Here is a 20293-nt window from a genome sequence, read left to right on the forward strand (position 1 = left end):
AGTTTCTAGAGTCAAGGGACATAACTCATATTGTCTTGCATTTGTACCTGGTATTATGGAACTTTTTTTGTGTTAAAGTAAATTTTATATATTTACTTTATCTGCATAGTACGATGGCCGATGCCAGAACACTGCTATTCATAAAAAGTGCTTTGCCTTGCTATATAAACTGTCTCTATGTAACAGAAGTTTTTATTTGCAATGCTTTAGCTAAGGGTCAATCCCGAGATCACTGGTTTATTAGTGTGTCATTATACTGATTGATCTTATGAACGCAAGTTACCTTGAAGCGGCTAGTTGGGAGCAATATAACAGCAAAGAAAAATTGCAACTGCAAGACTAGGTTCGAACACGGGACTTTCGAACTCTAGACGGGCGCTCTCATGTTTAGCTACCTGGTCGCCAGGTATCGAACTCTTCCAGTTACTGTACATCTGCATCGTACTCCATACTGACAATATTGTACTAAAAGGCTTCCATCGCTCACCACTACATGTATATATAGGTAACAGTTCAATAACAGTAGTCATACGTGTCTCGCCTTGGAAATAGAGAGAGGAAATAGAGAGGCTTTCATTATCAATGATATAATTGCAAGTCCTAGAAAATTTAAGGGTCGATATTTGAAATAGCAAAATGGATTTGGAAACATATTCTAAAATCATTACAGATTTTATTGCTGGAAGTTACATCACCTCTGCCATCAGGCTAGGAAAGGACCTGGGACTTTTTGATGAGCTAAAGAAACTTGACAAAGCCGTCTCTTCACAGCAGTTAGCAGACGCTTGTAATCTGAAAGAGAGGTAAGATTCTGTGTATTTAGGCAGGTGAATCAAAGGCCATGCTATGAAACGTTTAATTCGAGCGAAGGAACATTATCATCAATTGCTATCAATGTATTCGTATGCTTATATACGGTTTCTATATGCGTTGCACGAGTAAAGCGTGGTTAACGTACTTAACATCATAAAGATAGACATTTAAAAACAGACAAAGCCTGCTGACAGTAGGTTTTTGTGTCTTTAAACAGGAGAAAAAGAAATGAAAAATGAAAGATTTTTATTAATCGAGGCATTATTGAACCGCAATAAGCATATCAGTGTCCGGGACACATAAAGACAGACAGGAAATGTGTATTTATGTGTGATACTTTTTGTATCTATGGTTTGATGTCTGTTTTGGCTTATGTGTTAAGGTCGTGGGATTTTATTTTATTTATATTTCGTGCAAAACTTTATGATTTTTTTGTTTGATTGTATTGTTTTGTAACGGTGTGTGTAAGGTTTTGTTGATATGAGCTGTTTTTGACAATTTATAGTGTTTTCGTTAATGTGTCACTTGTTTTTGTTGAGTTACACTGTTGTTTGTTTCCTTTTAAATATTACATCAATTTTTCTTCTCTCCTTTATCTTTACATTATTCTTTCACTTGGTATGAAAATATTGAAACACGTTATTAGTACCTTTTGTATTTATATTATTAAATCAAACGTCCTTGGTGTCCATTTATTTTTATTAGGGAAACATATTTGTAATTTTTCAAAAATGTCTCTAGTCAATAAAATAAGTAAACATATGCAATGAAATGAAGTTTATACTAATGTGTAACTTGTCATGTGCAGTTTATCTGTGGCGTATTTGTATTGATATTGTATGCTTTTGTGTATTGTTGGTATACTTGTACTACATGTACATGTAAATATGATTAAATCACAAATATATCCGGTTGATGCACAACAAACATATAAACATTACACAAGATAATAAACAAACAAAAATATAAATAGATTTCTAAAGGCACATAAATGTCACAGAACAGTTGCATGATCGGTAGGCAAGCGCACGTCTAGCCAACAACCTTTAGTCAGCCTGTATTACGTAATTTCATTAAAACTCAGTCTAGTGTTTAACTCTGTGTCTGCATACTCAAGGTGGAAATACCCGGTGTGACGTCATGTGGAGCAGAACATAATGCAATTATTTTGTTAATACATTATTTTAAAAGTGACGGTGAATTCTAATTTTCATAAAAATAGGTCCTGTCAATAACGTCACTAAGACAATGACATGCGGTCACTGCTGTATCTATTACAACTCGTATAGGTTCAGTGACACGTCTGTTACGTTAATGAGTCTACATACTCCGGAGATTGCCCGAACCTTAATAGACACACCTATCTTCTTAGATTAGCTGCACGGTTCATAACAATCTCACTTAATTCATTATTATTTTTGCCAATAAATCTTCCTAATCTACATTGAAATATTCCTCTTTTGTAAGTAACAGCAGATGTCCCACACTAACACATTTGTATTGTTTAATGAAGGTAACATATAAGACCACAATAATACTCACCCGCTTGAGAAAGTTTAAGTTCTCGTTAAAGTGGGTGGTGTTGATTTTCCCGCGCGAAATGTTTTCGTTTGATTTAATGTATTTCAGAACGCTTTTTCGTAATTCTAAAGTGAGTATTGTATGCTTGTTTGAAAAAAGGTTTTTAATTGTTCGTTTTGTATTTGTGTCTAAAAACGTTTTCCCTTTTTAAAACGTCTTCCCTTTTTGTGAGGTACGTTTGTGTCTACGTGCAATCGGGTTTTTTTTAATACGTCTTTTTTATTCATAATATGTTTTGTAAATAAGTTTTTTTACTAAATGCCTCGCGCATCTTTTGTTGTTGGTCTGTGGTGCATTTCGTATTAATGATTGACGGGGATTTTTCGTTTGTGTATCTATATTGTTGGTATATCTGTTTGACATGTATATAGAATTAAACAATAACAAAATTCCGTTGATACAAAACTATTTTCATTAGACAAAATAGTATACACACAAATATACATACATAATAGTGTTTTAGATATCACTCAACAGTGGAAGTTGGTCACCTGCTCGGTATGCAAACTGTATTAGTCAGATTACATTCCGTGGTTTCTATTCAATCAAACTCTGACTATTTTTAAGATCTTTTACTGGTTACTCAACGTAAAATAATCTGTAATTATAATGACAATTAAATCAGATCACGATGCATTGTTTGTGAATACGTAATTTGACGGTTAATCCTGTTTGGTGTAGGGTACTTCATGTTTGGCATAGATGTACGTGCTTCTTTTACGTTCATCTTTAAGTATTCTTTTATTTAAAATTAAAATAACATTCAATTTAGAAAGATTGATGAGAATTGTTGTCGACTTATATCGATTGGTTTGTCGATATGTTTAAAAAGAACTACTGTAAAAGTATTATGATATGTATAAATAAGACCAAGAAGAAAAACACATACTGAATTTATTTCAGGATATGTATCCTTTTATGTAAGGCATTTTACAAGTGAAGCATATGAAAGCCTGTTTTTGTTGTTGGCTGTTTTAACTATGCCTTCTATGATGCAACAGCGGTGACAGACACCCAGCTGTCTCGTGCATTAGTGACATAGAAGTATCACATCACATGGACAACAGTACGTGTGCTAGTGCCTTAAAAACCATAATTAGATTTGATTTACTATATCGGGAAATCAGAATTAAAGTCCAAACTGTACAAATAAGTGATTACAGGTAAAAGTAAGAAATCGAAATAAACATTGAAAACTAATTAAAAGAAATAAGTGATAGTTAGTGTACGTTAAAGTGGCAGTGGGCCTAAGTGTGTTGGACGTGTAGCTATCTGCTGGTGCGCAGTATTTAAATTAGTATTTGAACGATAGCAAAAACATTCGATTGGTTTCTATTGAAAATTATTCTTTATTCAAAAGGTGCATTGCTCTACGAATTTTTAAAATCCAAGAAAGCTACGGTAATACCTTACGCTATGTACATTGCAATCCTGCTCTGACAACTGTGTCAGATTGGGGTGTGCTTAGTAACACATAGAACACGATACAGCGGAGGTAAGAGAGTCTAAGTGTACACCTCTTGTATGTTCTATTTTACATCTAGGGATAAACAAGAAAATTAGTTATTTTTTACACAACATGGTTAATTTGTTAAATAATCATAAATTGCTACTTGTAGAAGTATATTACCTGCAATTACTGTTTTTTTTAACTTAATGCCAAAAAAATGATTTATGATGTATTATGTGCAGGGAACTTTCTTTTTTAATGTATTTCCGAGAAGACGCAGGCATACTTGTCTAACTTATATGATGTATTACGTGTTATTATCTCCCTTTGTAGGTATGTCCGGGATTGGTTGGGCTGTTTGGTCTGATTAGTGGTGTATTACCTGTTACTATCACCCTTAATATGTATGTCCAGAATTGGCGTAGCTGTATGGTCTGCCTATTGATTTATTGCGTGTTATTATCTCCCTTTGTATTTAGTCCGGGATTGGCTTGTCTATTGATGTATTACGTGTAATTACCTTCCTTTAAAGTTAGTCCGGGAGTGGCTTGGCTGTACGGCCTGACTATTGCTGTATAACGTGTAATTACCTCCCTTTGTAGTTAGTCCGGGAGTGGCTTGTCTGTACGGCCTGACCATTGGTGTATTACGTGTAATAATCTCCCTTTGTAGTTAGTCCGGGAGTTGCTTGGGTGTACGGCCTGACTATTGCTGTATTACGTGTAATAATTTCCCTTTGTAGTTAGTCCGGGAGTTGCTTGGGTGTACGGCCTGACTGTTGATGTATAACGTGTAATTATCTCCCTTTGTAGTTTGTCCGGAATTGGCTTGACTGTAAGGCCTGACTATTTATATATTACGTGTAATTATCTCCCTTTGTAGTTTGTCCGGGAGTGGCTGGGCTGTACGGCCTGGCTATTGATATATTACTTGTAATTATCTCCCTTTGTAGTTAATCCGGGAGTGGGTGGGCTGTACGGCCTGACTATTGATGTATTGCGTGTAATTATCTCCCTTTGTAGTTAGTCCGGGAGTGGCTTGGGTGTACGGCCTGACTGTTGATGTATAACGTGTAATTATCTCCCTTTGTAGTTAGTCCGGGAGTGGCTGGGCTGTACGGCCTGGCTATTGATGTATTACGTGTAATTATCTCCCTTTGTAGTTAGTCCGGAAGTGGGTGGGCTGTACGGCCTGACTATTGATGTATTACGTGTAATTATCTCCCTTTGTAGTTAGTCCGGGAGTGGCTTGGGTGTACGGCCTGACTGTTGATGTATTACGTGTAATTATCTCCCTTTGTAGTTAGTCCGGGAGTGGCTGGGCTGTACGGCCTGGCTATTGATGTATTACGTGTAATTATCTCCCTTTGTAGTTAGTCCGGAAGTGGGTGGGCTGTACGGCCTGACTATTGATGTATTAAGTGTAATTATATCCCTTTGTAGTTAGTCCGGGAGTGTAAGTTTTAGAATCTTCCGACTGTAGTCAGATTCCCATACAATCAACAAATAAATTCACGTCTGGATTTTCGAATTAACTTCCAAAAATTACTCCCTCGTGGAGGTCAAGGTCGGATTCACGGTGTTCACTGTAAATACCATACAAAAACAGTTCAATGCTTAATTATCTCCCACTGTAGGTTTGTCCAGGACTCGCTGGGTTGATGGTCTTACTATTGATGTATTACAATTACGTAGGTATGTCCAGGAGTGTTTGGGCGGTATGGTCAGACTATCGATATATTACGTGCAATTTCCAACCTTTGTGATATTTCTGGGATCGGCTGGGCTGTATAGTCTGACTAGTGATGTATTACAATTAGTTATCTCCCTTTGTAGGTATTTCAGGGAGTGGATGGGCAGTACTGTCCTACTATTGGTGCATTACGTGTAATTTTCTCCCTTTGTAGGTACAGTATGTATGTCCGCGAGTGGCTTGGTTGTATGGTCTTACGTGTTATCTCTCTTCGAATGTATGCCCGGGAGTGGCTGGGCTCTTTGGTCTGACTAGTGATGTATAACGTGTAATTACCTCCCTTTGTATGTATGTCCGCTAGTGGCTTGTCCGTATGGTCTGACTAGTGATGTATTACGTGTACTTATCTCCCTCTGTAGGTATGCCCGGGAGTGGCTTGGCGGTATGGTCTTACTTGTGATGTATTATGTGTTATTATCTCCCTTTGTAGGTATGTCCGGGAGTGGCTTGGCTGTATGGTCGCCACCAGGATCGTTTCACTAGATGACTCGGACAAATACTTCATCCCTCAGTCACTCAAATCGGGACTTGACGTTCTTGGTTTAACATTTTTCTATCCTGTCATGGGTCCTTTAACAGTCAAAGTGAAGAACTGCTTCAAAAAGGACGGGCCTAAAGGTAGGTGTTTTGCGGTTGTATACAATGTCCTGTAATTGTTTTCCCAGTAGATACTGGTATGACCAGTTAAAATGGCAATATAGCCGAAAGTGAGACTGCTAAATCTATTACAAAGTAGGTAAATATATCATTTAATACTTATATTTTTCTTTCGCTCTACCACACAACCAAAAATAGTCAAAAGAAATTAACTATTTATGAAATTATATTAACTAGGACGTTCCAATCTTATGTGTCATAGGCTTTGGCTATGGAGACATGCCACCTGGTGTAGTTGAAGCTATTGAAGAAAAATCAGGGGACTCCGAGGACACTGTGCAACAGCTCCTTAAGCCTATCACCAAGCCCACAAGTAAGTTTTTCATGTGTTTAGTAAAAGTTCATGTTCTATTGCGCCTCTCATTGTCATCGTTTACATCAAAACTCATAGTTACATTTTATAGCGTTTTTCTCATCACGCCCAGTTAATGTTCTTTTATACATTACATCGTCTTAAAGATTATATCCACCAGAATTGTATTGTGGTATTTTTTTTCCGTCTCACAAAATATTTGAGGATAAAAACAGAATCTCGATGGTTGTAATTTCGATTGATCGTAAAATGAAAAGTTTATTTGGAAAAGTAGACTTTCATCTTATTCAGACTCTTCATCTTTCATCTTTTTTTAGTATCAGTTTTAAAACATTTCTAGCGTACGAGACATGTATTGAAAACATACGATCAAACTCATATAATATATTAATATAAAACATAATGTCTAACTTAGTGTGTAACTTTCAGAGTCGTTGAACACCATACTTGACCTAGGCTGTGGAGGAGGATGTGCAACTAGAGCGTTAAGAAAGTGTTTTCCAAAGGCAGTCATATACGGCGTCGATTATAGCGAGGATGCGCTAACCAAAGCAAAATCAACTGCCAAAGCTCAAGGCACAGAAAACCTGCATTTTGTAAAGGAAGACGTGACATCATTGCCCGCCGACTGGACAGGGAAGTTTGACTGGGTCATCCTGTTAGACGTGCTTCATGATCTGCCTGATCCAGTAAATGCCATGAAAGAGGTTCGCCGCGTCTTGAAGGACGACGGAGTCGTGTCCATCGTTGATCCAGACCTACATAGTAGCCATAGAGACAACATAGGAGATGCTAACTTGGCAGGTGTAGGGTACGCCATCAGTTCTGTGATTTGTCTCCCTTGCAGTTTGTCGATAGACGGCGCAGCTGGTCACGGCATGGGCTGGGGAACCGAAAACAAAGAAAAGTTTTTAACCGGTTCTGGCTGGCTAGTGCAGGACAAACGAAATATCGAAAGTCCGTTTGCTTTGAACTTCACTTGTGTCAAAGCATCGCCAACGACCTAGCAAGTGCATCTCAGTGAATCATGGCGAGATATTAATGTGTTTCCCCCGGTGAAACACTTTTAACCAGATGTTGCTATCAGAACACTAGATATTGTCTTTTTACGAGACAGCATACAACACAGCTTTTTATCAAACATTAAAACTGGACGGGACAATGTTATAGGTGTACACATTTTCCTAATTCATCAGTAGGTCTCTGCTAAAAATTATATATAGGAATAATTTAATGATGAGAAGTAAGTATTTATATTTCGATTAAGGAAGAATGCTTATTGAAGTAATATAATGAATACACGATACTGATAACACAGTAAACCACAGCATCAACATAAAAGGTAAAACTCTACTTCACCATCATCCCACAAGAATACAGCTATTTCATCTGCACACACCACCTGTGGCATCCGCCGCTATGCCTGACGTTTTTTTCCAGAAAAGTTCGTGGTCGCCTATACTGTAAGACACAGAATATATATTTGTATTCAATGTAAACACTAATAGTTCATTATCTGTAACGCCGATAACCCTTAAGTCATAGCATTAGTATAACCTTACATATGTGTCATAAGAACAGCCATCCAAACAGCTGTAGTCGTTTGAGTGTTTGATTCGATGGTCTGTACTGGGTTATTTGAAGTGAACTGCTGAGCTGCACGGTCCAAATATAACTCGGCGTCAAGCAGTAAACATGCAACAAAACAGAAAGAATGGTACAAGCATTCGTCAATAACATGTATACGTTTCTTTATTTGCTTGTGAGAGTTTTGATGCCAATTTGTTTTCAAACTCCATTTATCAACTTAGACTATATATATTTGACATTTACACAGGACAAATCATATATCCAGTAATGTAAAATGGAAAATTGTATTTCGTATGTGGAACGTTTCGAATTTATACTAACAATAAATTATCTCAGACAATCTAGTAGCATAGCATTATAAGTCGTCTAGATCTTTAATACATGTAACTATGTAACTCATTTTTATTCTATCTATTGATAACCAAATAAAAAAGCATATTTAGAAAAAGAAGTGTTGAGTTTATCTAGGTTAAGTGATAACCTTTGTTACCTTGATGTCTGAACTACGGATGTTCCAATAAACAAGTTATAAGTTATGGTATGTGACAGTGAGGAATAGGTGAAGAGACTTTTTCCAATACTTATGGAGTGTTAATTTTGAAATGTCATTATTTTTGTCTACAAATCGATTTATTTCATGCATCAAAGTTCGGTCAGCGTTAAATACTAACATTATATGGGAAGGTCAGGTTGATGCATAGCCAAATGCAACTATTTTGGGTGAGGATGGAAAACTAAAACTGAAGTCAAGGGGCGAAAATACTAACGGCATGAGTTAAAGGTGTACATCTAACCGAACATGTTATTACAGTAGGGACCCATTACAGGCACATATAGATAAATGAAAAATGTATTTACGATACAATTCTTACATGTTACTAAGCCTAGTTCTTATGTTAACTAAATATCTAAGACTTGAATGTTCGACCATTATGGAATAAATGAAATTTAAAAACAAAACTCAATTTATATAATACATGCATAGCAAAATTCGATTCCGTTTGTTATACGCGAAAGTATTTGAATGTTTTACTGTTGGTGTATTTGACCTTGAAAAAGGTCAAGATCATTGCATTTGAGAAGATTTGCGGCTATTAATTCTGGTACTATGCCCTATATCAAGACGCGAGCGTCAATATTTTGAATTATGTTCCATAGTGTGGCTCGTTATTTGGTAGTTTCTGCTCCTATTCTCGCGATAAAAATATGTGACTTTACTTTGAATTCGTCTACATTTGCATGGCAGCTGTCGTCGATGAAACAGTAGACGTTTAACCTTCTGGACCACCTGGTCTTATTGTCTTAGGGTTTTCAAGTGCCTCCATGTAAGCATATATATGTTCATATTTTGCCATATCATAATCATTTTGAGTTGGAAATTCTGTTTAGTTGAAACTGTTTTTCCATTGGTTTATTATTATTGATTAAGTTCAGATAGTTATGACGATCATGTAACAATGGGACTGGTATATATGCTTCTATCATATTTGATCTCTTCAAGTATTTCTTATGATAAGTTCTTTCTACATAACCAATAACATTTTCTATGTGACGTTTCGATGACTAGTAAAATATATACACTGTCACCTTCATCAGACAAATGACCAATGAAGCGTATGCACACAAAGGTGTAAAATATTTACGAGTTGTCTATAAAATGGATGTCGATTTCGACTACGCTGGAAACGTATGTATAATAGTTGATATATATATACCGAAATGACTCAATTCAGCTACGCTTTGTTAACACTTGTTCATACATGTAGATGTGCGAGAGTCTATTATCCCCCTCGTCTCGATTTAGAACTGGCCCAATGCGGCGTATTCAGATGGCTTACTTTATCTGTCGCTTAAACCATCTAAAGGACGCCATCTGGATACGGCGCATCGGGTCAGTTCTAAATCGAGACGAGGGGGCTCAAAGACTCTCGCACATCTATGACCAAGTGTTAACAAAGCGTAGCTGAATTGAGTCATTTCGGTATATATACAACAACTAAGAAATCACCAGGTATTAGTTTTCGATTTGCGATTTTTTTTCTAATTGCTATTTGAACATCACAAATTAGGATCTCTTAAGATAGATTAGAAGCACATTATACAAAATTCTAAATTTACATCTTTGAATACTGAAGTCAAATAAGGAGAGATGACAAAAAGCTTGTCAATACAGAAAAGACAAAAAGATAAAGATGTAGAAAAAAACATAGTATATAACGGTTTCTTTTAAAATTTCGACACAGAAAACTTTCAATCTGAATTCAGGAAAGGAATCCCATATTAAGTCAGACGTTGGTTTACTTATATCTTTTCATATTTATTCATATACCAATAACAAAATTTGATGCATGGATCTATTATTCGCTATTGTATATTGCTCCCTTTAAACAGGCACTGTGTCAAAACAGTCGGTGAAATAGTAAACATAGCAAGACTTAACTTTATGGAAAGGTTTGCAACAGGCCGTTCGTCATGGTCTACTTCTTATCTACCGGCCGGCATCTAGCGAAGGAAACGTGTGTGCAGATTATGTTCACCACATTTGTTGCAGCTATATTTTATGCAAAACCATTGTACAGCCTGACTGCCTGTTAAAATGTGTAAAGTCTACCTTGGTACGATGGCCAGTAGCAGACACACAGATAACGCCCTTACTGTCGTTTAATGTACCATTCATTGAGCGTTTAAATGGAAAACATTAATGTTAGTCGGGAATCACTAGCGAAAGTTGTGCCACAGTTTGGACGATTCAAGTTGTTTTCCTTTTATGACAAAAGCTTTAGTACCATGTAAATTTCATCCAATACGTTTCCATACAAATATTGCAGAACCATGTTTATTGGTACGCATGCACTGCACCTACTAACTCGTGCACATTTCAATGATGAATGTGACATAGATTACAATAAAACGACAGTTGACCGAACGTGTACAGTGTATCTACAGATTTTTGAAGATAATAATTCAAATCAGCGTAACCGAATTTAACTTCAGTCACTGCAAACACTAGTTTGATCAAGATAAACAAAACATAAATTAACGCACATGACCAAAAACACGAAATTAACCTACATGGCTGTAGCACGGAGTTTAATCTCCATCGTTTTAAACATGAGTTTAAATAACATCACTGTTACCAGTAAGTAAAACTACATCACTGTAAACAAAAGGTAGACTACATCACTGTTACCAGTAGGTTAACCTACATCAATGTAAACAAAAGCAAGACTCTATCACTGTTACCAGTAGGTTAACCTACATCACTGTAAACAAAATGTAGACTACATCACTGTTACCAGTAGGTTAAGCTACATCACTGTAAACAAACGTTAGACTACATCACTGTTACCAGTAGGTTAACCTACCTCACTGTAAACAAAAGGTAGACTACATCACTGTTACCAGTAGGTTAACCTACATCACTGGAAACAAAAGGTAGACTACATCACTGTTACCAGTAGGTTAACCTACCTCACTGTAAACAAAAGGTAGACTACATCACTGTTACCAGTAGGTTAAGCTACATCACTGTAAACAAACGTTAGACTACATCACTGTTAGCAGTAGGTTAACCTACATCACTGTAAACAAACGTTAGACTACATCACTGTTACCAGTAGGTTATCCTACATCACTGTAAACAAAAGGTAGACTACATCACTGTTACAAGTAGGTAAGCCAATATCACTGTTACCAGTAGGTTAGGCTACATCACTGTAAACCAAAGGTAGACTACATCACTGTTACCAGTAGGTTAGCCTACATCACTGTAAATAAAAGTAAGACTACAACCCTAGCTGTTACCAATAGGTAAGCCTACATCACTGTTTGCACGCTTTTAATCTTTAATCTTGTAAAGAATGATTTAACTTTTTTCACAGTTAATATAAACTGCATGACTGTTAACATGAGGTAAATCCTCATCGCTGCAAACAGGAGTTTAAATCTTTCTCAATATTATCCTACTTCACAGTAAGTAGGCGTTTTAATTAAACCAATGCAAACAGCAATTAAACCTACGTAACAGATATTTTTACACACCAGGAGCTGGTGTTTCTTATCTTTTCGCTTGTTAGAGAATAGAGGTTGGCAGTTCTCTTCCTATATGGCGTTACTCATCAGGAGTTGAGCCTCTATTTCTCTGTGTGGTTAAAACAACAGAAGATGGTGATTCTCCTTATTTGTGTCGTTATCCACTTTTTTTTCCTCCACTATGATGACGCTTCTCTTTCTTTCTCTGTGTGGTCTGACATTAGGAGTTGACGTTAGACAGCAGGAGTTCGTGCTTATCCACTCTGTGTGGGTCCTCTCCTCTGTGTCGTTAGACCTCTGGGGTTGGCGTTTCTCTTTATTTCTCTGTGTCGTTAGACCTCTGTGATTGGCGCTTCTCTTTATTTCTCTGTGTCGATAGACCTCTGTGGTTGGCGTTTCTCTTTATTTCTCTGTGTCGTTAGCCCTCTGTGATTGGCGTTTCTCTTTCTTTCTCTGTGTCGATAGACCTCTGTGATTGGCGTTTCTCTTTATTTCTCTGTGTCGATACACCTCTGTGATTGGCGTTTCTCTTCCTTTCTCTGTGTCGTTAGACCTCTGTGATTGGCGTTTCTCTTTCTTTCTTTCTCTGTGTCGATAGACCTCTGTGATTGGCGTTTCTCTTTATTTCTCTGTGTCGTTAAACCTCTGTGATTGGCGTTTTTCTTTATTTCTCTGTGTCGATACACCTCTGGGATTGGCGTTTCTCTTTCTTTCTTTCTCTGTGTCGATAGACATCTGTGATTGTCGTTTCTCTTTCTTTCTCTGTGTCGATACACCTCTGTGATTGGCGTTTCTCTTTCTTTCTCTATGTCGATAGACCTCTGTGATTGGCGTTTCTCTTTCTTTCTCTGTGTCGATACACCTCTGTGATTGGCGTTTCTCTTTCTTTTTCTGTGGCGATAGACCTCTGTTATTGACGTTTCTCTTTCTTTCTCTGTGTCGTTAGCCCTCTGTGATTGGCGTTTCTCTTTATTTCTCTGTGTCGATAGACCTCTGTGATTGGCGTTTCTCTTTCTTTTTCTGTGTCGATAGACCTCTGTTATTGACGTTTCTCTTTCTTTCTCTGTGTCGTTAGACCTCTGTGATTGGCGTGTCTCTTTCTTTCTCTGTGTAACTAGACAGCAGGAGTTTGCGCTTCCCTATCTTTCTGTTATCAGAACACTGGCGATTAACACAGCTCTCAGTCAGTTAAACCTTCCCTACTTTTCCCCCAAAAATCCTGCGTTATGAAGGGTGAAGTTAACGCTTTAGGAATATACTATTTATATATTTAATGTCGTTTAATAGATCATTCTTGAGTTATATTCTCAGATGAAAATTCTTTTATTTAAAATATTCTGAATTGTTATATTTTACTCCTTAACAACTTAACTGAACTCTTCAATCATTGTCCGGCTGTCTACGGTAGGGACAGAGTTACATAATTTACATACTGTAATTGATAATGCATACCATGCCAAACGTCATTACAACAAGTTCGTCACATATCATGACGTAGGTCTCCGACAACAGGAACAGTATTCATTTCACGCCTAGTGTCACATATCTCCTGAAAATGTATGTCCAGGTGTGAATGATAAAGGATGACGTAATATGAATGGATTCTACATAATCAGAATTGTTAAAGATGAATATAAATAGTTTCACATAGTATCTTAGATTTAGAATTTCATACCTCTGACTCTTGAGAACCATTTTTTACGACAACTTATACAAAGTGTAATTATATATGTGACCACTTGTATGATGCAGTTACAAAGCAAAACTACGTGACAGGTTATGTACTGTTGTTACAAAGACAGACGATGTCACACAATTAAGGTGTAGTAACTAGGACGGACATTGTGGTAACTAGTACAGTGTTGTTACCGAGATAGATGATGTCACACAATTAAAGTGTAGTAACTACGCCGGACATTGTGGTAACTAGTACAGTGTTGTTACCGAGACAGACGATGTGACACAATTAAACTGTAGTAACTAGGACGGACGTTGTGGTAAATAGTACAGTGTTTTTACCGAGACAGACGATATCACACAATTAAAGTGTAGTAACTAGGACGGACGCTGTGGTAACTAGTACAGTGTTGTTACTGAGACAGACGATGTGACACAATTAAAGTGTAGTAACTAGGACAGACGTTGTGGTAATTAGTACAGTATTGTTACCGAGACAGACGATGTCACACAATTAAAGTGTAGTAACTAGGACGGACATTGTGGTAACTAGTACAGTGTTGTTACCGAGACAGACGATGTCACACAATTAAAGTGTAGTAACTAGGACGGACGTTGTGGTAACTAGTACAGTGTTGTTACCGAGACAGACGATGTCACACAATTAAAGTGTAGTAACTAGGACGGACGTTGTGGTAACTAGTACAGTGTTGTTACCGAGACAGACGATGTCACACAATTAAAGTGTAGTAACTAGGACGGACGTTGTGGTAACTAGTACAGTGTTGTTACCGAGACAGACGATGTCACACAATTAAAGTGTAGTAACTAGGACGGACGTTGTGGTAACTAGTACAGTGTTGTTACCGAGACAGACGATGTCACACAATTAAAGTGTAGTAACTAGGACGGACGTTGTGGTAACTAGTACAGTGTTGTTACCGAGACAGACGATGTCACACAATTAAAGTGTAGTAACTAGGACGGACGTTGTGGTAACTAGTACAGTGTTGTTACCGAGACAGACGATGTCACACAATTAAAGTGTAGTAACTAGGACGGACGTTGTGGTAACTAGTACAGTGTTGTTACCGAGACAGACGATGTCACACAATTAAAGTGTAGTAACTAGGACGGACGTTGTGGTAACTAGTACAGTGTTGTTACCGAGACAGACGATGTCACACAATTAAAGTGTAGTAACTAGGACGGACGTTGTGGTAACTAGTACAGTGTTGTTACCGAGACAGACGATGTCACACAATTAAAGTGTAGTAACTAGGACGGACGTTGTGGTAACTAGTACAGTGTTGTTACCGAGACAGACGATGTCACACAATTAAAGTGTAGTAACTAGGACGGACGTTGTGGTAACTAGTACAGTGTTGTTACCGAGACAGACGATGTCACACAATTAAAGTGTAGTAACTAGGACGGACGTTGTGGTAACTAGTACAGTGTTGTTACCGAGACAGACGATGTCACACAATTAAAGTGTAGTAACTAGGACGGACGTTGTGGTAACTAGTACAGTGTTGTTACCGAGACAGACGATGTCACACAATTAAAGTGTAGTAACTAGGACGGACGTTGTGGTAACTAGTACAGTGTTGTTACCGAGACAGACGATGTCACACAATTAAAGTGTAGTAACTAGGACGGACGTTGTGGTAACTAGTACAGTGTTGTTACCGAGACAGACGATGTCACACAATTAAAGTGTAGTAACTAGGACGGACGTTGTGGTAACTAGTACAGTGTTGTTACCGAGACAGACGATGTCACACAATTAAAGTGTAGTAACTAGGACGGACGTTGTGGTAACTAGTACAGTGTTGTTACCGAGACAGACGATGTCACACAATTAAAGTGTAGTAACTAGGACGGACGTTGTGGTAACTAGTACAGTGTTGTTACCGAGACAGACGATGTCACACAATTAAAGTGTAGTAACTAGGACGGACGTTGTGGTAACTAGTACAGTGTTGTTACCGAGACAGACGATGTCACACAATTAAAGTGTAGTAACTAGGACGGACGTTGTGGTAACTAGTACAGTGTTGTTACCGAGACAGACGATGTCACACAATTAAAGTGTAGTAACTAGGACGGACGTTGTGGTAACTAGTACAGTGTTGTTACCGAGACAGACGATGTCACACAATTAAAGTGTAGTAACTAGGACGGACGTTGTGGTAACTAGTACAGTGTTGTTACCGAGACAGACGATGTCACACAATTAAAGTGTAGTAACTAGGACGGACGTTGTGGTAACTAGTACAGTGTTGTTACCGAGACAGACGATGTCACACAATTAAAGTGTAGTAACTAGGACGGACGTTGTGGTAACTAGTACAGTGTTGTTACCGAGACAGACGATGTCACACAATTAAAGTGTAGTAACTAGGACGGACGTTGTGGTAACTAGTACAGTGTTGTTACCGAGACAGACGATGTCACACAATTAAAGTGTAGTAACTAGGACGGACGTTGTGGTAACTAGTACAGTGTTGTTACCGAGACAGACGATGTCACACAATTAAAGTGTAGTAACTAGGACGGACATTGTGGTAACTAGTACAGTGTTGTTACCGAGACAGACGATGTCACACAATTAAAGTGTAGTAACTAGGACGGACGTTGTGGTAATTAGTACAGTGTTGTTACCGAGACAGACGATGAGACCACTAATACATGTATAATGAAGCTAGCAGGACAGACCACATTACTGCGAGGTTATGTATTGTTGTTACCGAGAAAGACAATGCGACAACTAGTTAACAATACAGAAGGTGTGACAACTAATATAATGAAGTTACCAGGACAGAGACCTTGTCTGGTTATGTACGTATGGGCTGTTGTTATCGACACAGACGATGTGACACAATTAAAGTGTAGTAACTAGGACGAACGTTGTGTTACATGTAACTAATACAGTGCTGTAACTGAGACAGACGAAGTTCCAATAAAGTTATATAGAATTGTTACCTGAAAAAGGACGTGCCAATTAAAATATGGTAAGTAACGCATATACACGAATAGATTGTATTGATTGTATAGACTGTTTATCTATGTACTGTAAAGCGCTGTATAGTGGTTTATTATAGCTAGACAAGGAGCTATATCAAATGCTGTATGCTTTATTTTATTATTATAACAGACCATACGACAAGTTAATATAGTGGTGTTAACATGACAAAGGATACGACAACGAAAACTATGGTGTAGTTGCTGGGAAATACGACTGTAATTCATATAAATATGTATATCCGTCTTCCCAAGATGTACCAGCGTGCCAGCGTCAATGATGCTATATAAAACAATACACTATCACCACTAAAACACTAAAGAATACCTAGGTGTGATCGAAACCATGATTCGAATTGAAAATTATTAACACTGGGAAAATATATGAACGAACGATTTACACATATCATCAAGTTTAAGAAATAAGTATATGGAAAATATGTCCTCTGTTTCATTGACAACACAACAATGAAACCTTGATAATTTCCAAAAGATGATATTCTCTTGAAGTGAGCCCCGGAATTGTGACATATGATGCTCAAACATGGAGTTTATGGTCAAGCCTGATTTCTTGTTCCGGTTATAACTTGATAATAACATTTTATTTTGTCAATGATTTTGAAAACCTTTGAAGAGACTTTAAGTCGAATACTGTTTTCAATGTTTTAATTTTATGTTTTGATCGTTTGACATGATTAAAGCGAGTTACAAGAATGTTGATTTGAGTACAAAACCCATGATTGAGCATAAAAACGGATTCATGAATACGGACCTTGAACTACAACTGTCAGTAATGAGCATGCTATATTAAAACAGATTAATACTCATATCGCAAAGAAATAGCGGCTATTAGACTATTGTGGTAACTATGACCTTCAAGAATGTGATGGCCCAATCAAAACAATAATTATTTTAAAAGTGTCAAAAGTTTATACACAATTACCGTTGGAAATTGTGTGTATTGTCACAATTAAAACACGAGTCATCTCCCTTGTGTATACGTACTGTTCCTCACACTGAGGTCTTCGTACCGTATAACGTATTGCACTCGGATTAACCTGGTTTTACATTCAGAAAGCTTAAAATAAAGTAAGTTAATGATATTTACAAATGCTAACGTGCTTTATAAAAACAAACATGTTGCAGGAAAAGAGTATGCAAAGTAGATGTACAGGGGCGGATCCAGGATTTCCTAAAAGGGGGGGGGGGGCCGAGAAATTTTTCTCAATAGCCAACAGCGTGCTGCGAAAGGCAGCAGCCCGAGCGCGTAGCTGGAGGAGGGTGAGGGTACAGACCCCCTCCCCCTAAGGGGGGTTTGGGGATTTCCCCCCAAAAAATGTGTTTTCTAGAACGTCTCAGAAGCGATTTCCCGTGTTCTGAGGATTGTTTTTATGTTTAATTAACAAGAAGAAAAAAACATATTTTAAGTATGGCCCAAAGGCTTTTTTTGTGTACTGGAAAGAAAATTTAAGTTTCGGTTCAAATTCTCTATCAATAGCGTGTTTTAGAAGTCATATGGTATTATTATAGGGGCAACCTGGTGATGACAAATGTATGAATCCACAGGGGACTTGTTCATTATTACCTAGTTTGGCGTCCCACCCGCAAGGGGGATACGAGAGGTCCACCGTCAAAATATAAACCTAGTCTTCAGACATTGTACGTTTGTCGTACAAAAGAACAAATAACACCATAACATCGTTGCTGTTTAATTAATGAGTTACTCATGGCATCACTAAGTTTGTAAACAAACGGTAAGTTCAAATCAATGCGACACCCAAGGTCACTAGCTATATACAGGGGCGTTTCTAGGATATTTGAAAGAGTGGGCGTAGAATAAGATCTGTCGCCGAGCGGAGCAAGGCGAAAAAAGTTTTGGACCTTTTTTTTAAAAAACATAAAATAATTGTGAAATGCACTAATGTAACGGTTCCTATATATATTTTATAGTTGAAGTGCCATGGTTTGACATTTTTTTTTATCAGAGTATGTCTTTAATTAATGAATATGATTAATTGCCATATTCAATACAATATTAGCAGATTACGAAAAAAAAAAAACCCCCCTCCCCTGGACCCGCCCCTGATATAGTCTCGCGTTTTATAATTGTTGACTAATTCCCTAGTGTAGACAATGATATATCTGAAATGTCCACGCTGATTAACTCATGTAAGGGCGTGCATATTACCAACGATGGTACATTTGCTAAGCTATCTGGTTAAAATGGTACAACTTAGGAGGCACATACGCGTCACCTTTAAATTTAATTTAACAATGATCATACTGTGTGAAGATACTTTCTTGAACGTACACGATGGTAAGCTATAAGTACCACAATGAGATATTATGTTGTACATACAAGATACATTGTAGTTAAACAGTTCCAACAATATATACAATACCAAAATAATTGAATGGATATGTTTAATCGATTATACAAAATATTGTCAGCCGCAAAAAATCGTTCTTGTATAATGAGATGATTAATATCGCCCGGGCGTTTAGGAAGGTTACAATAAAAAGTATTAATTTTTTAGATCATCTATAACGAGCGGTCAATAATATAATTATGCAACTTATGCTAGTATATTTCCGCCGAGCGTTGCAAGTTGCAACTGGGGGTTTTGCGGAGGTGGTAAAATAAAAAACACACTTTAGGGTCAAGATACAAAGTAGACGAGCTTAGCGATGCCAACAAATATTGTTTTAATAAAGAAAATATAGTAAAAATATCAGATAACGGAAACCCACAATATTTGCTAGGATGCCGTATGGGATGTGTGGGGCGTAGCCCCAGATTTTTTTTATACAAGCTCCGTGCATTATTTGATGCATTTTAAANTTACAGCACGTAGCTCCATATAGCCGCCCTACTTTAGTCATCATAACGCAGTTACCTGTAAAGTATATTAAAGTTTTATTATTAGCAAATACGTTCTTAAAAACGAATCTCCTCAATTAGTAGATACATTTGTATCACCTTTGGTTTTCAGAACCCTTAATTTACTAATACATTAAAGTTATCGGGATATGCAATACACGAATGCAAGAGGCCTTGTCCATATTTAATATTAACAATTTCATTATGTTTCACCGTTTAAATTAAGCTTTCTTCATTACATTGAAATACCTTTGATTCCATAAGGTAATTCTAACTACAGTAAGATAAACACATCTTAACGATATTTTTTTAAAGGCAAGTGTGTTGCATCGCTATGTGTTATGTGTACTTTGTACCGATACAGATTACGGTGTTATGGTAATTTTATTTTATTAAATCGGGTAAATGACTGAAGAAAAAAGTGTGGTACGCGTCACCCCTATGACTGATGTATTCTATAACAAATGAAGAAATACATCAAAAGGGAAAGATTCAAAATAAAGATTTCTTTAGCATGACA

The 20293-nt window shown here is 37.3% G+C and overlaps 2 protein-coding genes across 2 annotated transcripts; one reads left to right on the forward strand and one right to left on the reverse strand.

Annotated features, from left to right (window-relative positions):
• Window positions 1-515: 515 nt before the first annotated feature.
• Window positions 516-9076, forward strand: LOC110446351. The gene is made up of 4 exons (XM_021491468.1): window positions 516-803; window positions 6027-6214; window positions 6456-6566; window positions 6996-9076. Exons 1-4 carry the CDS (start codon window positions 637-639, stop codon window positions 7571-7573), a joined length of 1044 nt encoding a protein of 347 aa, XP_021347143.1. The 5' UTR covers window positions 516-636; the 3' UTR covers window positions 7574-9076.
• Window positions 9077-12676: 3600 nt separating this feature from the next.
• LOC110446332 (splicing regulatory glutamine/lysine-rich protein 1-like) lies at window positions 12677-13883 on the reverse strand. The gene is made up of 2 exons (XM_021491447.1): window positions 13871-13883; window positions 12677-13302 (listed from the first exon to the last, which is right to left on the reverse strand). Exons 1-2 carry the CDS (start codon window positions 13881-13883, stop codon window positions 12677-12679), a joined length of 639 nt encoding a protein of 212 aa, XP_021347122.1.
• Window positions 13884-20293: the final 6410 nt, after the last annotated feature.

This window comes from Mizuhopecten yessoensis, unplaced genomic scaffold, assembly GCF_002113885.1.
Source record: "Mizuhopecten yessoensis strain PY_sf001 unplaced genomic scaffold, ASM211388v2 scaffold321, whole genome shotgun sequence".
Taxonomy (NCBI): Eukaryota; Metazoa; Mollusca; class Bivalvia; order Pectinida; family Pectinidae; genus Mizuhopecten; species Mizuhopecten yessoensis.

Bases quoted from the DNA above. Each gene is read 5' to 3' on its own strand.
- LOC110446351 (XM_021491468.1), top strand. From the start codon at position 637: ATGGATTTGGAAACATATTCTAAAATCATTACAGATTTTATTGCTGGA. The intron at 6,215-6,455 runs GTAGGTGTTTTG...TATGTGTCATAG, and splicing joins CAAAAAGGACGGGCCTAAAG to GCTTTGGCTATGGAGACATG. The intron at 6,567-6,995 runs GTAAGTTTTTCA...TGTAACTTTCAG, and splicing joins GCCTATCACCAAGCCCACAA to AGTCGTTGAACACCATACTT.